The sequence below is a fragment of the Pollicipes pollicipes genome, unplaced genomic scaffold (genome assembly GCF_011947565.3).
Source record: "Pollicipes pollicipes isolate AB1234 unplaced genomic scaffold, Ppol_2.1 Scaffold_7261;HRSCAF=8764_pilon_pilon_pilon, whole genome shotgun sequence".
NCBI classification, from domain to species: domain Eukaryota; kingdom Metazoa; phylum Arthropoda; class Thecostraca; order Pollicipedomorpha; family Pollicipedidae; genus Pollicipes; species Pollicipes pollicipes.
In genome coordinates this window covers 37160894-37185715 of record NW_023597054.1, presented here as the reverse complement: position 1 = coordinate 37185715, position 24822 = coordinate 37160894, and the positions used below count along the sequence as shown (strand labels likewise).

General features: G+C 52.7%; 1 protein-coding gene across 1 annotated transcript; it reads right to left on the bottom strand.

Annotated features, from left to right (window-relative positions):
• Positions 1-24: 24 nt before the first annotated feature.
• On the bottom strand, positions 25-15979 carry LOC119111375 (xylulose kinase). The gene is made up of 13 exons (XM_037235188.1): positions 15806-15979; positions 9974-10075; positions 9562-9644; positions 8944-9094; positions 8286-8465; positions 7641-7742; positions 6309-6440; positions 5634-5935; positions 4671-4786; positions 4104-4274; positions 3472-3569; positions 1046-1195; positions 25-66 (listed from the first exon to the last, which is right to left on the bottom strand). Exons 1-13 carry the CDS (start codon positions 15845-15847, stop codon positions 25-27), a joined length of 1671 nt encoding a protein of 556 aa, XP_037091083.1. The 5' UTR covers positions 15848-15979.
• Positions 15980-24822: the final 8843 nt, after the last annotated feature.

Below are 24822 nucleotides of genomic sequence, written 5' to 3'. Positions count from 1 at the left end.
GCCGCAACGGTGTCCTCCGGCGCGTCACTGGGCGCCGGCCACCTCCGCCTCGAGCGCGGCGTACCGCTCCAGCAGCGGCGCGTACACCTGCGGCACACGGGACCGAGCTCAGGCGGCGGCGAGCACGGCCCGCCTCGTGTGCGGGCTTCGAGGCGAGCGTTCTCGGGACGTCAGTCACACGTGCCAGCGGCGTCAGAATCGCAGCTCGCCACGTCAGTTTCTCAGCACCACAGAGTCCTAGGCGCGCATGATGAGGGGATTTATGTCACCTCTGGTGCCATCAGAGATGTCATGGTGAGGTGGCATATGTCATCTCCGATGTCATCAGAGGTGTCATGGTGAGGTGGCATATGCCGCCTCTAATGTCATCGGAGATGTCATGGTGAGGTAGCATACGTCACCTTCGATATCATGACAAATGTCATGGTGAGGTAGCATATGTCACCTGCAATGCCATGAGAGATGCCATGCCATGCGTTCTCGGGTCATGTCATGGGGAGGTGGCGTGTGTCACCTCCGATGCCATCAGAGATTTCACCTCGGACGCCATCTCAAAGATGGCATCTCCAGGAGGTACCGTATGCTACCCGTGGCAGTGAAAACTAAAATAACGAGCTGTAATTCTAACCTTACAGCTATTAGGAGCAACCACCAAGCACATGAACCAACGTCTGCCGGTGGACGGGGCCTTCAGTAAGCCGAACGATCGGGTGATAACACTAGGTAAGCGTCCACGGTTGACGTTACAGTGCTGTCAGGCGCTGGAACGGGATGACCAGCTGCTTCTGGTCTTGTCTTGGATTGCGGGCTTAGAGTAACACCCGAGGTCACTCCGTGCGTTTGCAAGCAGATGGGCACCATCCCACAGCACTAAGAGACTGCATTCTTTCACCAGCACTAATTGCCTAAAAAATCCTCGTTTCAAGACCGCAGCCTACCGCTATTGGAAACAAAGTACGCGGAGCCAGCATACGCTGCAGACTTCCCCTCAGCACATGCACGCATGCATGCACGCATACAAGCACGCACACGCGTACGCACGCACCTGTTGGGCGTCGGGCCGTGGCCGGCAGGCCAACTGGAAGGGTTCGGCGGCGGCCGTCACCGCCTCGAACGAGGTGTCGCCGGCCGCCTGGCGAGCGCGGCCGAGCCTCGCCAGGTAAGCGGCGCCCAGGCAGGCCGAGTTGGCCACGTCCTGCCGGGGCAGACGGCACACGGCATCAAGTGACGTGAGGGGTCCATGACATGCATGGCAGGCGGGAGGGAGGAGTGTGACATGAAGGAGTCGTGAAGTGACGTGAGGGAGACGTGGCGTGACGTGGCGCGCAAATTGTGACGTGACGTGAGCGGGTTGTGACGTGACGTGAGGGGTTGTGACGTGACGTGAGGGGTCGTGCCGTGACGTGAGGGGCTGTGACGCGACGTGAGGGGGTCGTGCCGTGACGTGAGGGGGTCGTGCCGTGACGTGAGGGGGTCGTGCCGTGACGTGAGGGGGTTGTGCCGTGACGTGAGGGGCTGTGACGCGACGTGAGGGGGTCGTGCCGTGACGTGAGGGGGTCGTGCCGTGACGTGAGGGGCTGTGACGCGACGTGAGGGGGTCGTGCCGTGACGTGAGGGGGTCGTGCCGTGACGTGAGGGGGTCGTGCCGTGACGTGAGGGGGTCGTGCCGTGACGTGAGGGGATCGTGCCGTGACGTGAGGGGATCGTGCCGTGACGTGAGGGGTCGTGCCGTGACGTGAGGGGGTCGTGCCGTGACGTGAGGGGGTCGTGACGTGACGTCAGGGAGTTGTGAACGCGAGAGTCGTGGCGTGAAGTGAGGAAGTCATGTCATGAATTAGGAGCCATGAAACGACGTGTAGAGTCATACCGTGACGTTGGGAGTCGTGTCATGACGTTTGGAGTAGTGACACGACGTTGGGAGCCGTGACGTGGAGTCATGATGGACGTGGGGTCGTGACGTGATGCGGAGTCGAGACGTGACTGGGGAGTCGACATGACTGGGGAGTCGTGACGTGACGCGAAGTCGTGACGTGACTGGGGAGTCGTGACGTGACGTGCAGAGTAATGATGTACGTTGGGAGTCATGACGCGCCGTGGGAGTGATGGCGTGGCTCGGAAGTCGTGACGTGACGTGGGGAATAATGATGTACGTTGGGAGCCATGACGTACGTTGGACGGGGGCTATCGAACACGTGACGCGGGGAGTCGCCGCCGTTCTGGCGCTCAGACAATCTCTGGCCCGGTTCAGAGAGGGCGGCGACAGCCAGGGCACGAGCAACACAAGCACCCAGCAAACAGCGCGGGCGTCAGACGAGGGATCGTGGCAACAAACCCAGCCGTGCAGGACAGGCGAGTTTTAAATAACTCCTGGAAAAATAAACTGCTCGAAAGGTTGTAGCGTCCACGGCGACATGGATGAACACTAACAAAAGAAGGACGAGATATTTACAAAGAGATTATTTTATCCACCGATAAGAAAACGAAACACACAGGATGGATGACAGCGTAGGTCTAAAGTTAACGCACTTTACATACTAAAAATTTCATCCCTGCACATGACCTAGCCCTACATTTCACAACCAGTCGACTACACTGATAACCCAGTGATCCGTGATACTTGATGATCCCATTCTGGCCAAGTTATCTACGGCCACAGAGGAGACACAATACTTGAATTTTTGAGTGACTCGTCCATCACTTGTGACTTTGTGAAGTCAACCGCCAAACCATCCCACACTGAATGCAAAACACGCAGCCAGAAAAAAAACGAGCCATGGAATACAACGGAGCGTGCAGATTAAACGTAGATCGATAAATACAGTGCCCTTGATATTATGTATATTGCACAATCCCAAACATAAATGGACATTTAAAATAAGAAGGCGGGACAGACGGCGGTGCCAGCCACAATAAAAGTCTCCTCCATGGTGGGATGCACCGGGAGATGACCGGACCTGACACAGCTCATGGTAACACGGGGCTTCGGCGGTGCCAGCCACAATACAAGTCTCCTCCAAGGTGGGATGCACCGGGAGATGACCGGACCTGACACAGCTCATGGTAACACAGAGCTTCGGCGGCGCCGGCCACAATACAAGTCTCCTCCATGGTGGGATGCACCGGGAGATGACCGGACCTGACACAGCTCATGGTAACACGGGGCTTCGGCGGCGCCGGCCACAATACAAGTCTCCTCCATGGTGGGATGCACCGGGAGATGACCGGACCTGACACAGCTCATGGTAAAACAGAGCTTTACTACAAAACGTCCCCTCATTTTGGTGTCATTCAAGCTGGTGCAAGAACAGTACAAACTTTACGATGTGAAGTGGGCCGTATCATCCTGACGACACATATGCTGCAAATGTGCAAACACAGCTCCTGTTTTTTCATTATTTATCTTACATACATAAAATGAGCGAGAAAGATCCACGCAAGAACAGGAACAAGCGCAGCTTGAGCTTTCCTTACGTGGGTGTACACCGACGAGTTGAAGACGTCCGCCGCTATCTGCAGGAGGGCGAGGTTCTTGGACGCTCCTCCTGTCGCCAGCACACGGGTCTCCGGCCCTGCAACACCACCGCCAGACATAGGCACCACCGTGCACGAGGATCACCTGTCTCACCGACACCAGCCGCACCCCTGACGGTCCGTCCGAAGTGCGGCTGGTGTCGGTGAAACGTTTGTCTCGGCCTTGCTGGGACAAACACCAGCGCAGGGGCACAACCGAGTCCGGCGTCGGCACATCCGTCACAAGCAGCCTGACACCCAGCAATGGACCGTCCGCACAACCGTCACAAGCAGCCTGACGTCCAGCAATGGACCGTCGGCACAACCGTCACAAGCGGCCTGGCGCCCAGCAAAGGACTGCCAGCACAGCCGACACAGGCAGCCTGGTGGCTCGCACAGGATCGTCAGCACAGCCGTCACAAGCGGCCTGGCGGCCCAGCACGGACCGTCGGCACATCCGTCACAAGCAGACCGACGGCCCAGCGCTGGACCGGTGACACAGCCGCGATGCGTGCGTAACAACGTCGATCAGCTGGCCGTCAGCGACCGGTCGGCCGGCCGGGCAGAGCCAGCCCCGGCGCCGCGACACGTACCAATCTCGAAGCCGAGCCTCTCGGCGTGGGCGCGCTTGGCCAGCAGCTGACCCTCGACCACGGCGCGCAGTTCGGTGTGCTTGTCGAACGCCTCAACGGGCCGGCCCTCGGGGTCCCGCCGGTGTGTGCCGACGCCGCGCGGCGAGATCTCCTGCTCGCCCCAGTAGATGCCTGCCGGTAGGGCCGGGGCGGCAGGTAACGGCGCCGCTGGGAACCGGCCGAGCCCGCGCGGCACGGCACGAGGGGCGCTAGAGACCTTGTGGCAGTCAGGGAGCCCGCAGGACTGAGACACGCCTGGCGGGGCTGATCCGCCGCTGCACAGACAAAGGCCGGACCACCGAGCGGACAGGACAGACAGGCTGGCTACCGAGCGGGCAGGACAGACAGGAGAGGACACCGAGCGGACAGGACGGACAGGAGAGGACACCGAGCGGACAGGACAGACAGGAGAGGACACCAGGTGGACAGGAAAAACAGGCCGGCTGCCGAACGGACAGGACAGACAGGCCCGCCACCGAGCGACACTGCCACACCGCCAGACGTGCTGGCCGCGCGTGCGCCACTGACCCAGGTTGCCGAGGTTCCCCGACGGCGCGGTGGCCAGCAGTTGGTTGAAGGTGTCCCACGAGCCGTCCGCACACAGGTCTCGGTACTTCTCCCGTGTCAGCGAACCGTTCTTGAAACTGGAACACAGCCCAGACAGGGATCACGGACGCGTGGCCACAACCGGCACCACAGCTGAACAGTGCAGGTAACGGGTGTGCGAAAGAATTAGCATGTGATACAAAAGAGCGGTCAAGGCCAGCAGCCACCACCTCTGCATCAAAAGTGACGGAGCAGTTGCAGCTTCTCTTTAATGGCACAAAACAGCCACGATCGAGACAAGTTCAGCCGAAGCTATTGCCAACAACGCCCTGATTTTTCAGTCATGAAACTGATGTACTTTGTTGAAAACATGTGCAGCTTACAACGGCACGCGCGAGAACCGTTGGTCATCGAACCTAAAGCCGACAGGAAGCACGTGTCAATGAGAAACACGCTACTGATCGGCATATCTTTATCGTCAATAATTAAACACAACACGATACAGGCTTATAGTGATCCCAAACCGACGACCGCCTTCTTATGATCTACAACGGAGCTCGACCGACCGCAGAGCCCACCGGACCAGCAGATCAAAGCGATACTTCGAGCGACCCCAGAAGCATGGGAGCCGGGAGGCGCCAGCCGAGCAGCTGCGCTCCGAGCGGTCCATGGGAGCCGGGAGGCGCCAGCTGGCATCGCCAGCCGAGCAGCTGCGCTCCGAGCGGTCCATGGGAGCCGGGAGGCGCCAGCTGGCATCGCCAGCCGAGCAGTTGCGCTCCGAGCGGTCCATGGGAGCCGGGAGGCGCCAGCTGGCATCGCCAGCCGAGCGGCTCGCTCCGAGCGGTCCATGGGAGCCGGGAGGCGCCAGCTGGCATCGCCAGCCGAGCAGCTGCGCTCCGAGCGGTCGGCCCGCTGACGGCGGCGGCTGCACCGGCCGGCACTCACCAAATGAGCGCCATGTAGCGGTCGGCGCTGGCGGGGCTGACGAAGATGTGGCCCTGGAGGGCGGGCTGCGGCCGCTCCAGGCACGCGAACACCGTGTCGGAGGTGCCCAGACTGAGCGCCAGGTCGCCGGGCCGCAGCCGCAGGCCGGCCAGCGAGGCCGGATTGTCGCCAGTGAAGCCCACCACGCCGCACTCGGGCTCCAGGCCGTACCGCTCCACCCAGAACGGGCCGACGGCGCCCAGCCAGCGGGCGGCCGACGCCAGCGGCGCGCCCAGGCGCGAGCGCAGGCCCGGCGCGCACGCCTGCCGGGGCGGGCGCACGCACGCGGAGGTCAGGCGCGGCTGACACACGACCAGCAGGCAGATGTCAGACATGGATTGCGCTCACGACATCCCCACAGTGAAATGCCATACCACACACTGAAGTCACTGCATGGCCAAATGGGAGGCATGCATACCATTAACACACATCTAAGAACGCAGCTTTGCGTTATCAGTACGCGGTACATTGCAGCAAGGAACAACGCAATGAAAGTCCATGTACGGATAACGTTTTAAGTATGTGATACATTGCAGTAAGGAGCCGCGCGATAGTCAATCTGAGGATAGCCAAACAGGCAATACGGAGTAAATCCATGCCGGCGACAAATGGAGAGTGCATGAGAACATTACTTACATCCAGGCAGTGCTGGTCCCAGTCGTGTTTTCGGATGTCGAGCAGATTCATGCCGGAGCCATCCGACAGGTCGATGCCCGCGTACTCACAGAGGAACAGTGAGGCGCCGAAACTGCTCACCAGCGAGATACGCTGAAACGCAGGCGGCTCCACTGTCACGTCGGCCGACACGAGAGAGGCCTGGCCCAGCCTCGGACGGTACGACGCGAGAGGGGTCTGACCAAGCCTCGGACCAGACGACACGAGAGAGGCCTGGCCCAGCCTCGGACGGTACGACGCGAGAGGGGTCTGACCAAGCCTCGGACCGGACGACACGAGAGAGGCCTGACCAAGCCTCGGACCAGACGACACGAGAGAGGCCTGGCCCAGCCTCGGACGGTACGACGCGAGAGGGGTCTGACCAAGCCTCGGACCAGACGACACGAGAGAGGCCTGACCAAGCCTCGGACCGGACGACACGAGAGAGGTCTGACCAAGCCTCGGACCGGACGACACGAGAGAGGCCTGACCAAGCCTCGGACCGTACGACACAAGAGAAGCCTGACCAACCCTCGGACTGGACGACACGAGAGAGGCCTGACCAAGCCTCGGACCGTACGACACGAGAGAGGCCTGGCCCAGCCTCGGACCGGACGACACGAGAGAGGCCTGGCCCAGCCTCGGACCGGACGACACGAGAGAGGTCTGACCAAGCCTCGGACCGGACGACGCGAGAGGGGTCTGACCAAGCCTCGGATCGGAGGACACGAGAGAGGTCTTACCAAGCCCCGGACCGCACGACACGAGAGAGGCCTGACCAAGCCTAGGACCGGAGGACACGAGAGAGGCCTGACCAAGCCTCAGACCGGAGGACACGAGAGGGGCCTGACCAAGCCTCGGACCGTACGACACAAGAGAAGCCTCGGACCGGAGGACACGAGAGAGGCCCGACCAAGCCTCGGACCAGACACGAGAGAGGCCTGACCAAGCCTCGGACCGGAGGACACGACAGAGGCCTGACCAAGCCTTGGACCGTACGCGCATGCACTCCAAAATACAGACAAACGACACGTCACGCAACACATGAATGTTGGAGTAATCAACACATGGTCAGCATACACGCAAGGCATAACAACGAACTAACGACCGTCACCTTCATCGAATTGCGTCAGAGCCGACAACAAAACGGTGGCCGGACCTCAGCGTATTATCAGCTGCCACCACACCTCCCCGGGCCGCATCCTCCCCTCCCCGCGGGGGAGTGAGAGCGCAGCCCGGCCAAACCGGCCAGCCACACCTCCGAACGTGTGCTCGTCCGAAGGTGTCCGCTCCGCCCCACCACGCCGACCTCACCTCCGTGTTCTTGTAGGCCTCCGGGTTGACCTGGTGCAGCTTAGAGATCTGGTTGCCCGTGAACCGCTCGTATGCCCGGGAGCCGGTGATGTCAGCCAGTTTCTGTCCGGCAGAATACGGTCTAAGTGGACGCAACGCCACGAACGCGAAGCTCGCCGTGCTTACCCCCAACGGTCACGCCACACAGTGGAAAACCACGGTAATAAAATGACACAGAACAATGCAATCACACAAATAATTTCTTAAATTATGAAGAGGCAAACAGGAACAGGATATCACGCTCTGCTCCCACATTCATCGCTACATCCGTTAAGCAGATTCTCTGGTGGTCGCCGGCCGGCCGGCATCCCTACCGGCGTGCCTCTCCACAGTACACGAAGACACGTTTGCACTTATCCGACCGCGTTACCGGTCCCAGTCCTGCGACAGCTGCTACCATGTCCGCGTTTTCGTTGCCATATTTCCACCGTACCCTCGTTACCCGCTTCGAGCCGGTGCGGTGCGGTGCGGTGCGGTGCGGTGCGGTGCGGTGCGGTGCGGTGCGGTGCGGTGCGGTGCGGTGCGGTGCGGTGCGGTGCGGTGCGGTGCGGTGCGGTGCGGTACGGTGCGGTGCGGTGCGGTGCGGGACTCGGTCAGCGCTCGTACCTGCGGTCCACCGACGTACTCCTCCAGTCGGCGGCACTGCTCCGCCGTGCTCGAGTCCATCCAGACGGGCGAGTTGCGCACACTGAACGCCGACTCCAGTTGCTGGTGCAGGAACTGGTCAGGCTGCAGCGCGCGCAGCGTGGCGCCGGCGCCCGTCCGCCAGAACACACTGCCGTGCTGCTGCAGGGGGGAGGGGGGAGGGGGGCGGTCAGGGGCAGCGGCCACAGTCGGCGCTGGCATGGCATCCGTCCACTGCCAGCTGCACAGGGTCCACTGCACATGACAGGAGGTATGAACAGAGCACCTACCACTATCCATAATCAACAAGCTATAAGGATGCTTTGTGTTTAAAGCTCGGTTTATTTAACATGCAGAAGAAGGTTTTCTATAAAGGCATATCATGGAAAGAATCTAAGTCAGATCACCATTCCTCCTGACACAATTGGCAGCATCTTATATATCATTCACATGTAAGGTTGAAAACTTATTGAATATGCAATAAATGATTTCAGATGCAAAAGGAAGTATCCATAGCTTCACCTGAGTGAAAAAGTCACATGACATTGTCAGTGATAGCTTTTATGCTGGCAGGGTCCATGCAGACCTACAAACACTAGTCAGTGGACCAAATCACACAGCTGATGCTGGGCTGACTGACCTGCCCAGCACCTGAGAGGGCGGCCACCCGCGAGAAGTCCAGACCATTCACCCGCAACTTGTCCATCAGCATGTCAAGGGCCTTGACCCACATGATGGCCGGTGCCGTCGCTGTCAGTGAGTCTGCGCCGTGGTTCACTCCCCCATGGGTCCTGGATGCATGGGAGGGACATGGGGCAGAGATGAGCTGGTGACATGGCATGATGTGATGCAGTATGATGTGACATGACAAGAGGCCCTGTTGGAATGAGTACCTGGGTTAAGGACTGCTTTTTGCTTCAGTTCCTTTTCTATTAAACCATGTACACATTTATCTTAAAATTTTGCATTTGTTGCTGATGCTTACAGCCTCTTGGCAACAGCACACATACTAGATTACTTGTGATTTGATGTGACCAATTGATGCGATGATATTAATTTTATTTACTGCACTGCTATCCAAAAAATAAAACAAATGCAAAACCTTGCACCTAAATATTACATTTCAACCCTGGTGTGATGGTTTTCAGAATGACACAATGCAACTCATGATTTGGAACAAATATTTTAAAAAATACTGCAAAACCTAACTGAATTATCACTTGGTAACCACATTTCACAGCCTTTTTCAAACATTCACCTGAATTCAGGAAGTTCTCTATCAAATAGCACAGATGCCTCACATATCACCTTCAAGTTGCAGTCAATAGCCAGGGCCTTGACCTGTAAACAAAGCTTTTAGTACCAAAAATTGCTTCTAAAAAGCTAAAACAAGCACCATGCAATTCACCTCTTATCTCCTCCAATACATTGTGCAAAGAAGTGTGCAAAAGGATGGCATTAGCTAGAAACACATTATCTTAACAATCAGGCAGCATTTTGATTGAAACATACAATTTCAAATATAAATGCACACCATTAAAACCAATGACTGAAATTATCACACTCAATCCCTTATCATGAGCTGCATTGCATCAATTAGCATTCACTGCAATGGTTCCAGCATGCTGTCGCTTAAAGCCAACTTCTTACTCTTGCAGTAAGGTACTAACCTGTTGGGTGCTGAAGTCAAAACCAAGGTACACTGCATCTTTTTCTTCAAAAGCCATTGGCTTGGGTTTATCAGCAACTGCAGATTCAGGGTCAGACAAGACCTATGGAAATACACATAACATGCCATGACTTCCCGGTAATTTTTTACTTGGGTACCTGGATGGCCGACGGAGGGAAGAGCTACGCCAGCTGCAGGGTTTCGAGTATTGTCGTGCGGGGCAAAAGCTGTGAGGCATCAGCTAACATTGTGACGTCACTGAAAATGGTTTTGCATCGATCGGGATCGGGGTTCTTTCGGGCCGACTGAAAGCCATAAGGCTTTTGCTTGTGATATGATGTCACTGGTATTCGGCTGGGTATGTGACGTCACTGGTCGTGAGTGTGTAAGGCTCTTTTGGGTCCACTGAATGCCGTAATGCATCAGCTGGCCATGTGTCGTCACTGGTATTCGATTGAACATCAGGCGCGGCCGGCCTCGTTCCATCTTTACTTTTCGTACCTGTCTGCTGCAAGCATTTGCGTGCCGCATAAAGGTTTGACCGAATTACCCCAATGTGTGACGTCCCTAATCATCACTTCATACGAGTGCACTTAGGCCCCACGACCACGGTGTGTCGTGGTCCGCGAAGTATCACCGGATAGCGTGACGTCACTGGTATTCGAATAAATACTGGGCGCAACAGGCCGTGCTTCATTTTTACCTTTGTACTTAGCTACTGCAAGCACTGGCGTGCTGGATGAAAGCTGCCGAACCACCTGAGTGTGTGACATCACTGGCCATGAGTTCCAACGGTGCTTTTCGGCCAACTGAAGACCACAAGGTGTCAGCTAGCGACGTCACTGCTATACGACTGTAAGACGTCAATGGCCGTGGGTTTCCACGGACCCTATAGGACCGACGAAATGCCGTTAGGCATCAGCTGGCGATATGACGTCACTGGTATTTGGCTGAACTTCAGGCAACAGGTCATGCTCCATTTATACCTTTCGTACATGTCTGCTGCAAGTATTGGCGGATTTTTTGTGCGGCCAACTAAAGACCATAAAGCATCAGCTAACGATGTGACGTCGTTGGCACTCGACTGTGCGTGTCGCTGGTCATGAGGTTTTACGGCCTCTTTTGGGCCGACGAAAGGTCATACGGCAATGACTGAAGATGTGACGCCACTGGTATTCGAATGAACTTCGGGCGCGACAGACCATGTTCCACCTTTATCTTTGGTACCTGTCCATTGCAAGCATTGCCGTGGAAGGCTCTGCCAAATTACCTGAGTGTGTACGTCACTGACCATTAATTTGCACACTCTTTTGAGCCTACTACAGGCCACAAGGCATCAGCTGACGATATGATGTCACTTGGTTTCGACTAGACATCATGCGCAACAGGCCATGCTCCATCTAAGCCATGTTTCGTCTGTACCTTTCGCACCTATCTACTGCAAGTATTCGCGCGACACAGGGGCTCTGCCGAATTACCTGAGCGTGTGGTGTAACTAGTTATGAGTTAACTCGGGTTTACTCTGGCTGAATGAAGGACATCAAGCATCAGCTGACGATATGACGTCACTGGTATTCGACTAAACTCCAGGCGCGACAGGCCATGTTCCATCTTTACCTTTCGTACCTGTCTCTTGGAAGTATGGGCGTGCTGAATGAAGGCTCTGTCGAGTCTCCTGAGTAAGTAACGTCACTGGTCAAGAGCTTTTTACGGGACCTTTTGTACCCCAAAACGGTATAATGCATCAGCTGATGATATGACGTCACTGGTGTCCGACTTAACATCAGGCGCGACAGGCCATGTTCTATCTTTACCTTTCGTACCCGTCTATTACAAGTATTGACGTGCTGAATGAAGGCTCTATCGAGTCTCCTGGGTGTGCAACGTTACTGGTTATGAGTTTTTTCTGGCTCCTTGGAACCCTCTATAGGGGAAAATGCATCAGTTGGCGACATGATGTCAATGGTGTTCGACTTAACATGAGGCGTAACAGGTCATGTTCCATCTTTGCCTTTCGTACCTGTAAAGTATTGGTGCGTTTAAATGATGGCTCTGCCGAGTCACCTGAGTGTGCGACGTCACTGGTCATTATTTGTACCAAATATTTTTGGCTGAGCGAAAGCCATAAGGCATCAGCTAACGAAATGACGTCACTGGTAATCCACTGAGTGTGTGACGTCACTGGTCATGAGCTTTTACGGGCCTTTTTTGGCCGAGTTCAGGTCATTAGGCATCAGATAACGTTATGGCGTCACTTGTATTCGAATTAACATCAGTTGCAATAAGCCATGTTTCATCTTTACCTTTCGCACCTGCCTACTGCAAGTATTCGTGCGCTACAAAAAGGCTCTGTCGATTCGCCTGAGCGTGTGGTGTAACTGGCCATGAGTTTGTGCAGGTTTACTCGGGCTGACTGACGGACATCAAGCATCAGCTGACGACATGACGTCACTGGTAATTGACTAAACTCCAGACGAATCATCTGAGTGGGTGACGTCGCTGGTCATGAGTTCATACGGATTCACTTGGGCCGCCCAAGGCCACAAAGCAACACCTCCCGTGAAGCATCACAGGATGATATGTCGTCACTGTTATTCGACTTAACATCAGGTCCAACATGCCACGTACTTTCTTTACCTTTTGTACTTGTTTATTAAAGGTATTGACGTGCTGAATGAAGGCTCCGTCGAATCTCCTGAGTGTGTGACGTCACTGATCACGAGTTTTTTACGGGCTCCTTTGAACCCATTTTGGGTTAAAATGCATCAGCTGACGACATGACGTTACTGGTGCTCGACTAAACATCAGGCGCAACAGGTCATGCTCCATATTTGCCTTCGTACCTGGCTGCTGCAAATATTCGCGTGCTATATGAAGGCTCCGCCGAATCACCTGAGTATGTGACGTCACTGATCATCAGTTGGTAGGAGGTCACTTGGCCACCTACGGCTACGGAGTTCCGCAGCAGAGATGGGAGATGCACCATAGTTAAGCACACTAATTTTATTGTGCGCACCATTAAGTAACAACTTCAAACGCAACGGGCTGTTTCAACGACTAAAATTTTGAACAAAAGTAAACACAAAACAAAGGTGATCCCAGCCCACAAACCGACGTATATGCAAAGCTATTCCGCCCGACATCACAGGATGCGCCCCTGAGCAGCTACGGTCCGGAATGCCCTGATGGCTAAATAATAATCAAGGGCGCCGCCTAGCGGCCATAAGTCTGGGCCACAGCCCGAATATCAGTGACGTCATATGGTCAGGTGATGCTTGATGTCCTTCAGTCAGCCCGAGTAAGCCCGCGTAAACTCATGACCAGTTACACCACATGCTCAGGTGATTCGGCAGGGCCTTTATGTAGCGCGCGAATACTTGCAGTATAGAGGTGCGAAAGGCAAAGGTGGAACATGGCCTGTTGCGCCTAAGATTAAGTCAAATACCAGTGATGTCATATCGTCAACTGATGTCTCATACCCTATAGGTACAAAAAAGCAGCCCGTAAAGAACTCATGACCAGTGGCATTACACACTCAGGAGATTTCACAGAGCTTTCCTTAAGCATGTCAATGCTTACAATAGACAGGTAGGAAAGGTAAAGAACATGGCCTGTCGCGCCTGGTGCTAAGTTGAATACCAGTGACGTCACATCGCCAGATGATGCTTGATGTCCTTCAGTCAGCCCGAGTAAACCCGCGTAAACTCATAACCAGTCACACCACACGCTCAGGTGATTGGGCAGAGCCTTTATGTGGCGCGCGAATACTTGCAGTAGATAGGTGCGGAAGGTAAAGATGAAACATGACATATTGTATCTGATGCTTAATTGAATACCAGTGACGTCATATCGTTACCTGATGCCTAATGGCCTTAAGTCGGCCCAAAAAGGCGCGGGAAAACTCATGACCAATGGCGTCACACACTTAGTGGGTTACCAGTGACGACATATCGTTAGATGATGCCTAATGGCTTTCACTCGGCCAACAATAGCCTGTAAAAACTCATGATGACGCACTCAGGTGATTTGGCAGAGCCATCATTAGGCTCGCCAATACTTTAACAGGTGCGAAACGCAAAGGTGGAAAATGACATGTTGTGCCTGATGTTAAGTCGAACACCAGTGACATCATATCGTCAACTGAAGCATTATACCATATAGGGGGTTGAAAAGAGCCCGTAAGAACTCTTAACCAATGACGTGATATAACACGCGAATGCTTGCAGTAGACAGGTACGAAAGGTAAAGATGGAACATGGCCTGTTGCGCCTGATGTTGAGTCGAATACCAGTGACGTCATATCATCCCGCGATGCTTTACAGGATATGATGCTTTGTTGCATTGGGCTGCCCAAGTGAACCTGTATAAACTCATGACCAGTGACGTCACGCACTCAGATGGTTCAGCATCACCTTGATATAGCACGCGAATGCTTGCAGTAAACAGGTACGAAAGGCAAAGATAGAGCATGGCCTGTTGGCATGACACCTAGACGAAACCGGTGACGTCATATGGTCAGCTGATGTGGTATGGCTTACAGTGGGTTCAAAACAGTCTATACAAATTAATGGTTAGTGACGTTACACACCTCAGGTAATTCGGCAAACCCTTCCTTCAGCATTCAAATACTTGCAACGGACAGGTACCAAAGGTAAAGATGGAGCATGGCCATGGCCGCCTGAATTGTATTCGGATACCAGTGACGGCACATCTTCAGTAACGTCGTATGACCTTTCTGTCGGCCCAAAAGAGGCCGTAAAATCTGATCACAAGTGACATCACACACAGTCCGAATGCCAGTGACGTCACATCATTAGGTTATGCTTTACGGCCCTCAGTTGGCCCCCAAAGATCAATTAAAAATGCATGACCAGTGACGTCACACACTCACGTGATTTGGTAGCTTTTATTCATCACGCCAGTGCTTGCAGTAGACAGGTACGAAGCTAAAAATGAACCTTGACCTGTTGCGACCAATATTTGGTCGAATATCACTGACGTCACGATACCCGGTGATATTTCACGGAACATGATACACCGCGGCCGTGGGGCCTAAGTGCACTCGTATCAAGTGATGATTGGTGACGTCACACATTCAGGTGATTCGGTCAAGCTTTTATTCGGCACGCAAATGCTTGCAGCAGACAGGTACGAAAGGTAAAGATGGAATAAGGCCCGTTGCGCCTGATGTTTCATTGAATACCAGCGACGACATATCGTCAGGTGATGCTTTACGGCATTCATTGCACCCAAAGAGCCCTAAAGCCTCACAACCAGTGACGTCACATATCCAGTCGAATACCAGTGACATCATATCGCTAGCAAATGCCTTGTAGCCTTCAGTCGGCCCAAAAGAACCCCGATCGATGCAAACCCATTTTCAGTGACGTCACCACGTCGGCTGATACCTAACAGCATTTCTCCATCATGGCAGTACAGGAACCCTGCAGCCAGCGTAGCTCTCTCCCCACCGTCGGCAATACAGGTACCCAAGTAAAAAAAAGCCGACTTCCCCAGGTGAACTCAGCCCACCTGAACCCACACCAAAAGGTTGAAAGTAAGGTAGGTACAACAGGTTTGACAATGTTACCAGGCAAGCTAACCTTCATGTAACTTATTCTATTGTTTCATTTTTCTAGTAAAAAAGTTTATTTTGGCACCAAATCCTCTTAAGTTGTTGGGACAAGACCTCAGGGTGTTGGAAGTCAGGATCAGGGTCAGAGTCCCAAGGAAAATCAAATTCTGACTCAAAACTTAACATTTGGTGGGCAAGAAGAATCAACAACGACCATTATCACAACAGAACTTGTCGCTAGCCAAAATAATGACTCACCTCGCCCTCCCGCATATCAGACGCATACTCAGCCCCCTCCATTTCAGAGAATCACACCACCAGAGTTACGAGACTGCTTCCTGCCTCTCCTATTATCCTCTCACGTAGTAAAACTGGACTAATTCCACATGCAGCGTATGGACGTAGCTACGCCCGCGCCCCGCACCCCCTCCGCCCCCGACTCCACCGCTCCAAAGACCCTGACCCCGGGCCCGCGCTCAGTGCCACTCCTGACCACTCCCGCCCCTCCCCCCCACACCTCCATGGCTCGCTGGCCCGGCATTACCACGAAATAGCCCTAGAAGTCTCTAAGCAAAAAGTCTGCAGCAATTTGGAAACAAGATGCGGGCCGCGTATATTGAAATATTGACCAATTCAAGCACGGCTGCTTGAAAATACACCATGGGCGTAGTGGAAACGCCATAAATGAACTACGGGGTACTGCCAGTTTCGCTGACATTTCTCGCTTTGTAAATGAGTTTTTGCTTGACAACGCGGTTACCTCGAGTGTGAGTGAAGAGTATAGCATTCAACACCAGGGTGCGCTCGTTTTCGTGTTATTTAGGTCCAGTAGCGCAGGCAGGGGGGGGGCACAGGGGGCACATTAAGGGCCCGAAAGACCGGCCGGAGGTCACATTTGGGAATCCGGCCCACAGGATCGGGCACTCCATTGCCAGCCAGAGGGCCCTGCGCGCTGGAGAGGGGCCTATTAAGCCGATACGGGCCTATTTTTCGGTCAGGTATCACCAGCAACGCACAGTCGGCTGCGTGACAGCATGAGCCCAATGATCCATTTCCTAAGCTGGGACAAACAGGAGCAAATTGTTTGCATAAATCGTGGTCCCACAGAGCCTTGCAGGGTCCCTGAGTTGGCCAGGGGCCCCGAGTTGGCCATAGGCAGTGATCGAGGAGGGCCGAAGAGCTTAGAGGGCAACCGGTTCCGCCGATCAAGGGCCCGATTGGAGCCTGTTACATTTCAGGTCACGGTCCCACGGGCCGGGATCTTTTACGTGGCCTACAGCCAGCCTTTCGGACCCTTATGCCCTCTAACCGGACCCTTGATCGTCGGTTCCGGTGGGCCTCCAGACCCTTCCTCGGGCCTCATCGAACACTATCTTGGGTCGGCTCGGGACCCCTTACCAGCACGAGACACCCTGTTAGGCACTGTAGGTCCCGGGCTGGTACAGGGCCTCTGACCAGGGTAAATCGCTGGTCCCGAGTTTGTCGTTGCTTGGGAAGTGAGCCCTCAGTCGTTGTCGTTGCTTGGGAAGTGAGCCCATACTGAAACGGAGCCGACTTTGCGGCATTGGTGGTGCCCGACTGAAAGGTCGGCCTTTACGACTCAGGGAGTCACCGATCGGCGCAAAGGGCCCCCTGAATGTTATGTGTGAACCCATCATCCCAGTCCGGCCTGCGGCCTGCTTTTCGGACCCTTTATATCCTCAAATCAGGCCCTTAATCATCTGTTCAGAGTTGTCCTACGGCCCCTCGGAGCCCTAGAGATCCCAGGGAGTGCGTGTCCCTATACCCCCTGCTTGCGTCACTGGTACTCTGTACACTGTTTCATTGCACTGATTTGTGAAAAGTGTGCTGACAGCTCTGGGTAGTGGATAGAGCATAAAAACACATGTAATCGTATTAATGACGCGTTGAATAACAAGTAAAGATGGTGTTTTACTGTTTTGTTTTGTTTTTTTTGTCTTGGAAAAGCCCTTTAGGCTGGCTCCAACTACAACCCTGGCCTAGAAGCATGGGACGTCGCTTGCAACCAGCGAGACAGGTCAGAAACGGCCAATTGCCTCAATAAAGCACCTAAGTAACAGGAACCTCAAGAAACACGTTACGCATGACTTCCAAGACACATCGCCGGAAAAATTTCCTCAGGCTCTCGAACAAAGGCTTTCCCGTACCGTCCGGCCCAAGTTTTCAACACAAACGTGTGGGACTACGTAATTTGTTTGTGCATTTGCGGGGAACATTATGCATTTATGCATGTAGATAAGACCGTGGTAATAACCTTATTCCTCGTAGAAAAAAAACAGGTGAATGAAATGATAGAAGAACTCTTATTTCAGAAACATGCCTTTATCGAAACCAATAACAGTAGTCAGTGTTCAGTTCATTATTATCATATTACTCGAGCCAGCAGGCTGGAGTGTTCGACTAGTGTTATCCGTTACGGTAAACGCATGTTGCCGAAATATCAGTGCATTTATTGTACCCTTCTCCTGATGTTTCTACAAGGAATAGAGCTATTACCACTGTCTTATCATGAACGTGTGGGGCGAGCAATTTGTGCATGACTCTCGCGACTCCAATCTTATTGGTCGGCCAGAGGTGTAGTGTTCTATTTAGTTGGTGGAGAGGAGGGGGCTTAGCCCCTTCCTTCAACTTGCGTTTCATCCCCCTCAACTTCGAAAAGATAGAGGTACAAATCCACAAGAAACCCTGTTTATTGATTATTTTGGGTAGGCCTAATTATTTTTTCGCTGTTCAGCCCCTCCTTCCAACTCAGTTTTCTAACTAGGCCCCTGAGCTCAATAATTTCCCTATTTGAAAACCAGCGATGATTTCACGGACCTCTGTCCGATCGGACCTGCTGGGGACTTCGTGCCCGCGCGTAGCTTGTAATCCAACCGTAGTGCGGCAGGAAGTGGTCTTAGACTGCTTACACCACGCCCGTGGTGTATTTTCACACTCCCATACTAAAATCGCTCAATATTTCAATTTACACCTGCAGGCGGGTATTTATTTCGGCAGGTCGAAAATTCCATGCTAGGGAAAATGCGGCACAAAGCTACCAAATTAGAGAAGTTTTTACCCGCGCTCTCAGAACCTGCTGCTGTGCACATAAGATTGGTGTGCAAAATGCGTACGCATGCCGAGCACGGGAAGACATGGGACATGGTTCACATGAGTCTTGTAGACATGAGTAAAACGGAACGGGACCGAAACGAGTCAGAGCTTCATAAGATAAACAACACGAGTTGCTTTTGAACAACTGCGGCTACCGGCTATGCGCCACCTTCAGGGTGGGGATTGCACCCTAACAAGCACGAGGTAACCAGGGATGGGAAGGGTCTGTGGGGGTAACTCCCCCCCTCCCCAACTTTAAAGCTGGTGGGGGGGACGCATGCAAAGTTCATTCTAACGTGTCGAGGGCTCATTCTGGGCTATTAAAGGCTCCTTTTGTCCAATAGAGCAATTCTGAGCTTGAAGAGTATCCATTCTGGCCTGTAGAGGCCCATTCTGATCTGTAGACGACCCATTATTTACTGTTAAGGGTCCATTCTAGCATTCGGAGCAGTCATTCTGTCCTTAAATGGAGTGTTCCACATTTCTATGAGGGTTTGAACTGAAATAACCATCTTGAAGATCACTTATTGTAGTTTTTGGTAACCAGGCTGAAAGAGTCAGGCTGAAACGGGGCGACCGTGGCATGACATTGCATGGTACTTTTAAATTGTTAAATTGATTTAAAATGTTCCGGCCGTAAGCGTCCCTTTAAGGAGGTGTTCCACATTTATATGGGGTTTCCAAATGAAATAGCCATCTTGAAGACCATTCGGTGCAGTTCACAGGCCCGATGTAAATATAGCGTTGACCGACAACACCTCTATCGTTCAAACACCTTGACAGCGCAGATTTTACCACTGTCGGCCTGAACGCAGAGTAATGACCGGCGGCCCGGGGAAACTACTTAAAATAAAACCCGAAGATTGCTACTTTGTGCACGTGATGCCACTGGTGTAAGCCTATCAGCTGGGAGCAGAACACGCTCGTCGGATTTTCTTTTCGACTTTGCTCGGTCCACTCCCGCCGATGTATTACTCAATACTTCCAGTCCAGCCAGAGCGATGATTTGCACAGATACGGGAGCTAGTTTTAAATATCTTTACTTGTGCGCGGAAGAAGTGTAAGCCGAGGCGTGCCTGCCCCTTGAAAATAGTCATAATACGGCAGTCTGGGTAACATGCTTACAACAAAACCAAAGACTACAAATGTAGGCATTCATTCGCGCTAGTACAGAGCTATCAGCCGCGGGCGCAATGTACTCGGATTTTGGTTTCGATTCATTCGGTCGACAACCGACAGCGTATTTCTCGATGCTTGCGGTACGGCCGGAGCGGTGATTTGCACGGATGCGGGTCCATTTTTAAATGTTTTACTTGTGTGTGAAATGTGCAACCCTGCGGGGACAGTGTCATTGTATGAGTACTATTTACCGGCAATGTAAATCTCTCGTTGGCCAACATTACCTTTTTTGTTCAAGTCACCCCTTGAATGCGAATACCTAACTACGGCCAGCCTGTCCGCAGAGTGATGGCCATAAGATATGGTAGTCATTGAGTGATACGCTGTCGGAGGATCGGCCGAATAAAACCGAAACACAAATCAGAGTGTGTTGTAATGCCAGCTGGTAACCTATCCCAGCACAAACGATTTCCAGTGCTACAAACAGACATATTTTCCTCTCTTGCTTATAGTTTTTGTTTTGCTCCTTGGCAGCCGTGTTATGTCATCAGTCTACGGTCAGGCCGGTCCCGGCACTGGGGTCAAGTCAAGAGGTGATTTGAACGGAAAAAGGTCACGTCGGCCCTTGGACGGTTGCGCAACCCGGCAGCAGTTAGCTCTGCGCCGTCGAGCGTTATTTAAAGAAAAGTCATGTGGACATAGCGAGACTTGTATTTCTGATCGACAGTCCTCCAATAATGATGTCGTCAACGAAAAGTTGTACTTCTCGCGCATAAGTAGAAACATTTTAACTGAACCCCGTATCTGTGCAAGTCACCGCCTGGACCTCGAGTACTGACTAATACGTTGGCCGGGGCTTGACCGAACAAAATCGGAACCAGAAGCAGACATCATTTCTGGAAATGATCCTCAACGTCTCCCTAAATAGTTTAGCAGATGCCTTCCTACTGAGAATGTCACCCCCCCCCCCCCACCCCGCTCATTGTCATACACATGCATTACAAGCCCGCTGTGCTTCTGGGGATACTGTTCCAGCAATTACGCCTCAAGAGTAAGCGACCCTAACCCGCTCCAATTCAAATGTATGACAAGTGAAGACCCCGGATGTGAATGTCATGCGTAATGCAGATTGAGTGTCAAGGGATTGCGAGTTGAGCTGGTTCTTCAGTGGCCACATGTGGTTATGTTAATGTTCCCATACTCAATGCCCAATAGGCTCAGCAACGCAGATGTGCAGCCAGAATCATGGCAAGGGGGAGGGCAACAGAGTTGAAAAAGGACGTAAGGCCCCTCTCCCAAAACATTACCAGATATTACCCATCTGATTTTAAGGGGCACGGTTTGCTCCGCTGTTTTAAAAAAAAATGTGTACCCTTTACTTAAACAAGCCAGAAGGCACCGAAAGATTCGTTTCGTTTTGTAACTTGAAGTCAATAAACCTAGGGGGCCAGGCCTTAAACGACCGCATGGAATAAACCACCATTGCTTTTCATTTTTTAGTTGTTCAGTGGGCTCTTTCTAAATGATGTTACTCATATTGAGAAGGAGTCGGATTTTTTCATTGCCGTACAGAGGCATTGGGAGCGTAGATGATGGGAACGTAAGTTGTAGATTGAAATGGGGTCCATAGATTCATTTTGACATGCCCGACCTATGTTTGCCTAGAAGCGTATAACCTTATTCCAGAATCGAATTTTAAAAATACTTTATCACAGCTATGTGGAGGCACTTTGGCCATGTGCGCACGGAAGCCTGATAACAAAAACCCTGATGCATCACGTTGCAGTCGCCGCATGCCGCGCGGCGTCGGACCCGTGGCTAACAGCAGGCGGCGGCCGGCGAGCGGACAAAAACGACATCCTTTCCGAAAAAAGTATCTTTCAGCGTTTGAGGACGTCATTTCGCACGCTCAGAAGGTAATTCGTGGATTGCGTTTGCGTCACCTAAGCAATTTTTAGACTTGTCATATGAACGCATAAGCAGTCACAGCACAGCAGGCCGGTGCTGGCATATGACCGTGGAACTAGGCAAGTAAAGGTGGAATTTTTATATTCGTGCTGCCGTCCAGTGACGGATCTAGGCTGGATTGTTTTTTTGAGGGGGGGGGGACAACCGTTCGCCGCCAGCCAGCTGGTGTGGGATCCGGGGTCCAGTGCATGCTGCCCCTCGCGAGTACCTAGTAGGAACACCATTCAAAACCGAAAAAAGCACCGAAATGCCTTTGAATCTTAAACAGAAGTTAAAACAGTTAAAGTTAAAACGGACGGCAAGTAGACGAAGCTTCTATAAAGTTCTGGGAATGTGTGGGGGGGGGGGGGCAAAACATACTCTCAGAAGTTTTGGGGAGGCCATGGCCGTGTGCCCCCCCCCCCCCCCCCCCACGATCCGCCTATGCTGCTGTCGCTGTTTATCCGCTCTGAGAACATCCTTAAAAGTACACAAGTGAAACGTGCGACTAAACCTCATTGTTGCACGGTGCGCATAAATTTAGAAAGACTTTTTGAATATTATTTCGTGGCGGCTGTTTCGTGCATCAGGCGCCCGCTGGCCGGTGTTAGCTGCAGCGCCTGACGCCGCCCGGTTTGATGGAACTGCAACCCCGGCCATCGATATTGTTGCTTCTAAGATTGCGAACACGTAGGCTCAAAGCTTTTTTGCGCGATTTGCTTCACGTATTGATTTGGATAGGAATAAACGTCCTCATTTGCACCGGCCTTTTTCATTTTTGCTTAGTTTTTATCCAGCCTATTGAAAGCTAAAGAAACCCTTACCTCTTCCGGGTAACGGCCTAGTGAGTAGTACACAAATTTTAGTGGGTGATACACTTTATTACGCAAACATTTTGACACTTGAGTGCGTTACAAACATTGTAGAGCACACCTGTTGGAAAAGCAAGGCAACTGAAATATATTACCGTCATAGTAAGTGAGCAGTGAGTCCAATAAGACTTGTCCCGCAGGAGTGGCTACTTCAAATCGAAATCATAAGCCATTCAAAGGATTTCAAGAAAACTGACATTACCGATCTATTCTGACGTTTCTGATCTGAACGAGTGAGTACAAAAAGTGGCATACCCCCTAAAAACCTCGCCATGCACTCGTTATGCGCTTCCCAAGGGAATCGGCACGATGGGGTTGTTTGAGCGTTTCATTGTTGCAAGACGCTGCCAAACAACCACGCGCTCCACACGCACGACAGGCACTAGACTTTTGTCTGACTGAGTCGCCCCACATGAACAAGAGGCTACACCACCTTCACAGCACGTTCTTACTCCTCCCCCTGCTTCAATTGCACTCGTTCCGACAGTACACATGAGGGTAAGGGGGGGGGGGGGGGCAACCGGCCGCGGCGGCACGGTGCGCGCCCAGTCTTCGTGCGCTACACATGATTCGTCGGTGCATGAACCATGCGTTTCCAGGCAGATAACCACCCTTTTATTTTGGGATATTGAGGAATATGCTACACCCTTTTATATGCCGATGCCAAAAATATCAATATCACATTTATATGTTATATGCGATATGTGATAATTGTTCTTCATACCTTGCAAAAGTTCATGATGCCCTGGTTATCATTGATTTTCCAATGGCGATTTCAAGATTGGCATAAGATATTTAGGATAGTTTTCTGATCATTTTAACGTATGGGTTTGCCAAATTATCTTTCAAGCAAAAGGAAAAAATTGCCACCGAAGCTACCCTTGCAACCACGCAATTCGATATTGTCAAAGACTATGACTCCGAAGTGGTGCGACTCAGAGATGTAAAATGTCACCAGTGACTTCAGCGCTGATGGCAACCCCTATGACTCACTTAAATCACAATCCGAGGGATGAGGGTGTAAGGCACTTGTCGATCTGCCGTGGAACGTCCCCGCTGTCAGTACAGGGCACTAGTCCGATTAGTTAATCCGTTTTATTCTGTCGACCTCTGGACAGTGTCTCAGTCAGTGTTGAAAGGACGTCCATAGCGGCCATTTGCAAAGTGGCGGCGTCCAATAAAAACATATTTCGTTCATGCGCGACGGGCGCAGCCAGGTGCACAGGGCGTCACTGTGGGAGCAGCATTATCGTCCGAAAATATGAATCGCTTAGCCGCCGACGTTCACTTTTTTTGGCTTATATCCCTTTTAGACACATTACCAGGCGCGGCAGGCCTGCTTGCAGTCTGATGGCCGCATCATGGCGGCCCGGAAAAGGCTCTAATGATCGCATGCGTAGAGTGTGATCGAGTGCATTCGATAGCATTGCTACAAGACTGTCAGCTACCAATATAAAATGGAGCTGTCTGCAGCCGATTTTGACGGTTTGGGGCCGGTTTTTGGTGACTTTGGATCTGATCCGATCATGTTTTGGAATGCGCAGGTTGTTGATTATGGCGCATGGATTCATGAGGGTTCAGCGCTGATCCATCCAAAGACTGGGGGAATGGGGTTGCTGCACCCTCACAAACGCACTGAACAACTTACGTTTCTTTAATATCATTTAATTCGTCGTTTCTTTAGTGATGAATCTTTGTGGCCACGGATTCATGTCATGCGAGCAGGCAATGAGCGAGCGCAAACGTTATTTTACCTCGTTTATTTCCATCTACCGCCAAAGGGTTAGTGAAAAAGGAACTGGGGCAAGCGGATAACCAATCGATGTTCAAACGTCTATGCGATGCGGACACCATGAGTTGGTACGAGCTTTGCGCTAGCTTCCACGTCGAATGGGAGCACGGACAGCCCGGGCGTCGAACCAGGAACCAGTCCCCTCCCCGCGGCCCGAGGCTCCTGCACCGTGCATCGCTTCTGCAACGCGCGACACAGATGTGCGCAGCGATACAGGTGTAAGCACCTCCATGGGCGGCGGCGACCCGTATGGCCCCGCGGGCATGCCGGCGGCAGCGTGCCTTAAATACACGTCGCTGCGAGGCACTCGGTCGGAAGGATGGCGCCGCGACACTCCCTGGTGCGGTGGCTGGCGCTGGCGCTGGCGCTGGGAGCCGCCGCCGGCCGCGCGTCCCGCCCGGTGGAGGCGTCGCTAGCTCAACTGCGGCTGC

Coding starts and splice junctions, on each gene's coding strand:
- LOC119111375 (XM_037235188.1), bottom strand. CDS start 15,847: ATGGAGGGGGCTGAGTATGCGTCTGATATGCGGGAGGGCGAG. Junction 7,743..8,285: donor AGTACGTCGGTGGACCGCAG/GTACGAGCGCTG, acceptor TCTGCCGGACAG/AAACTGGCTGACATCACCGG. Junction 4,275..4,670: donor GGGGAACCTCGGCAACCTGG/GTCAGTGGCGCA, acceptor CCCTACCGGCAG/GCATCTACTGGGGCGAGCAG.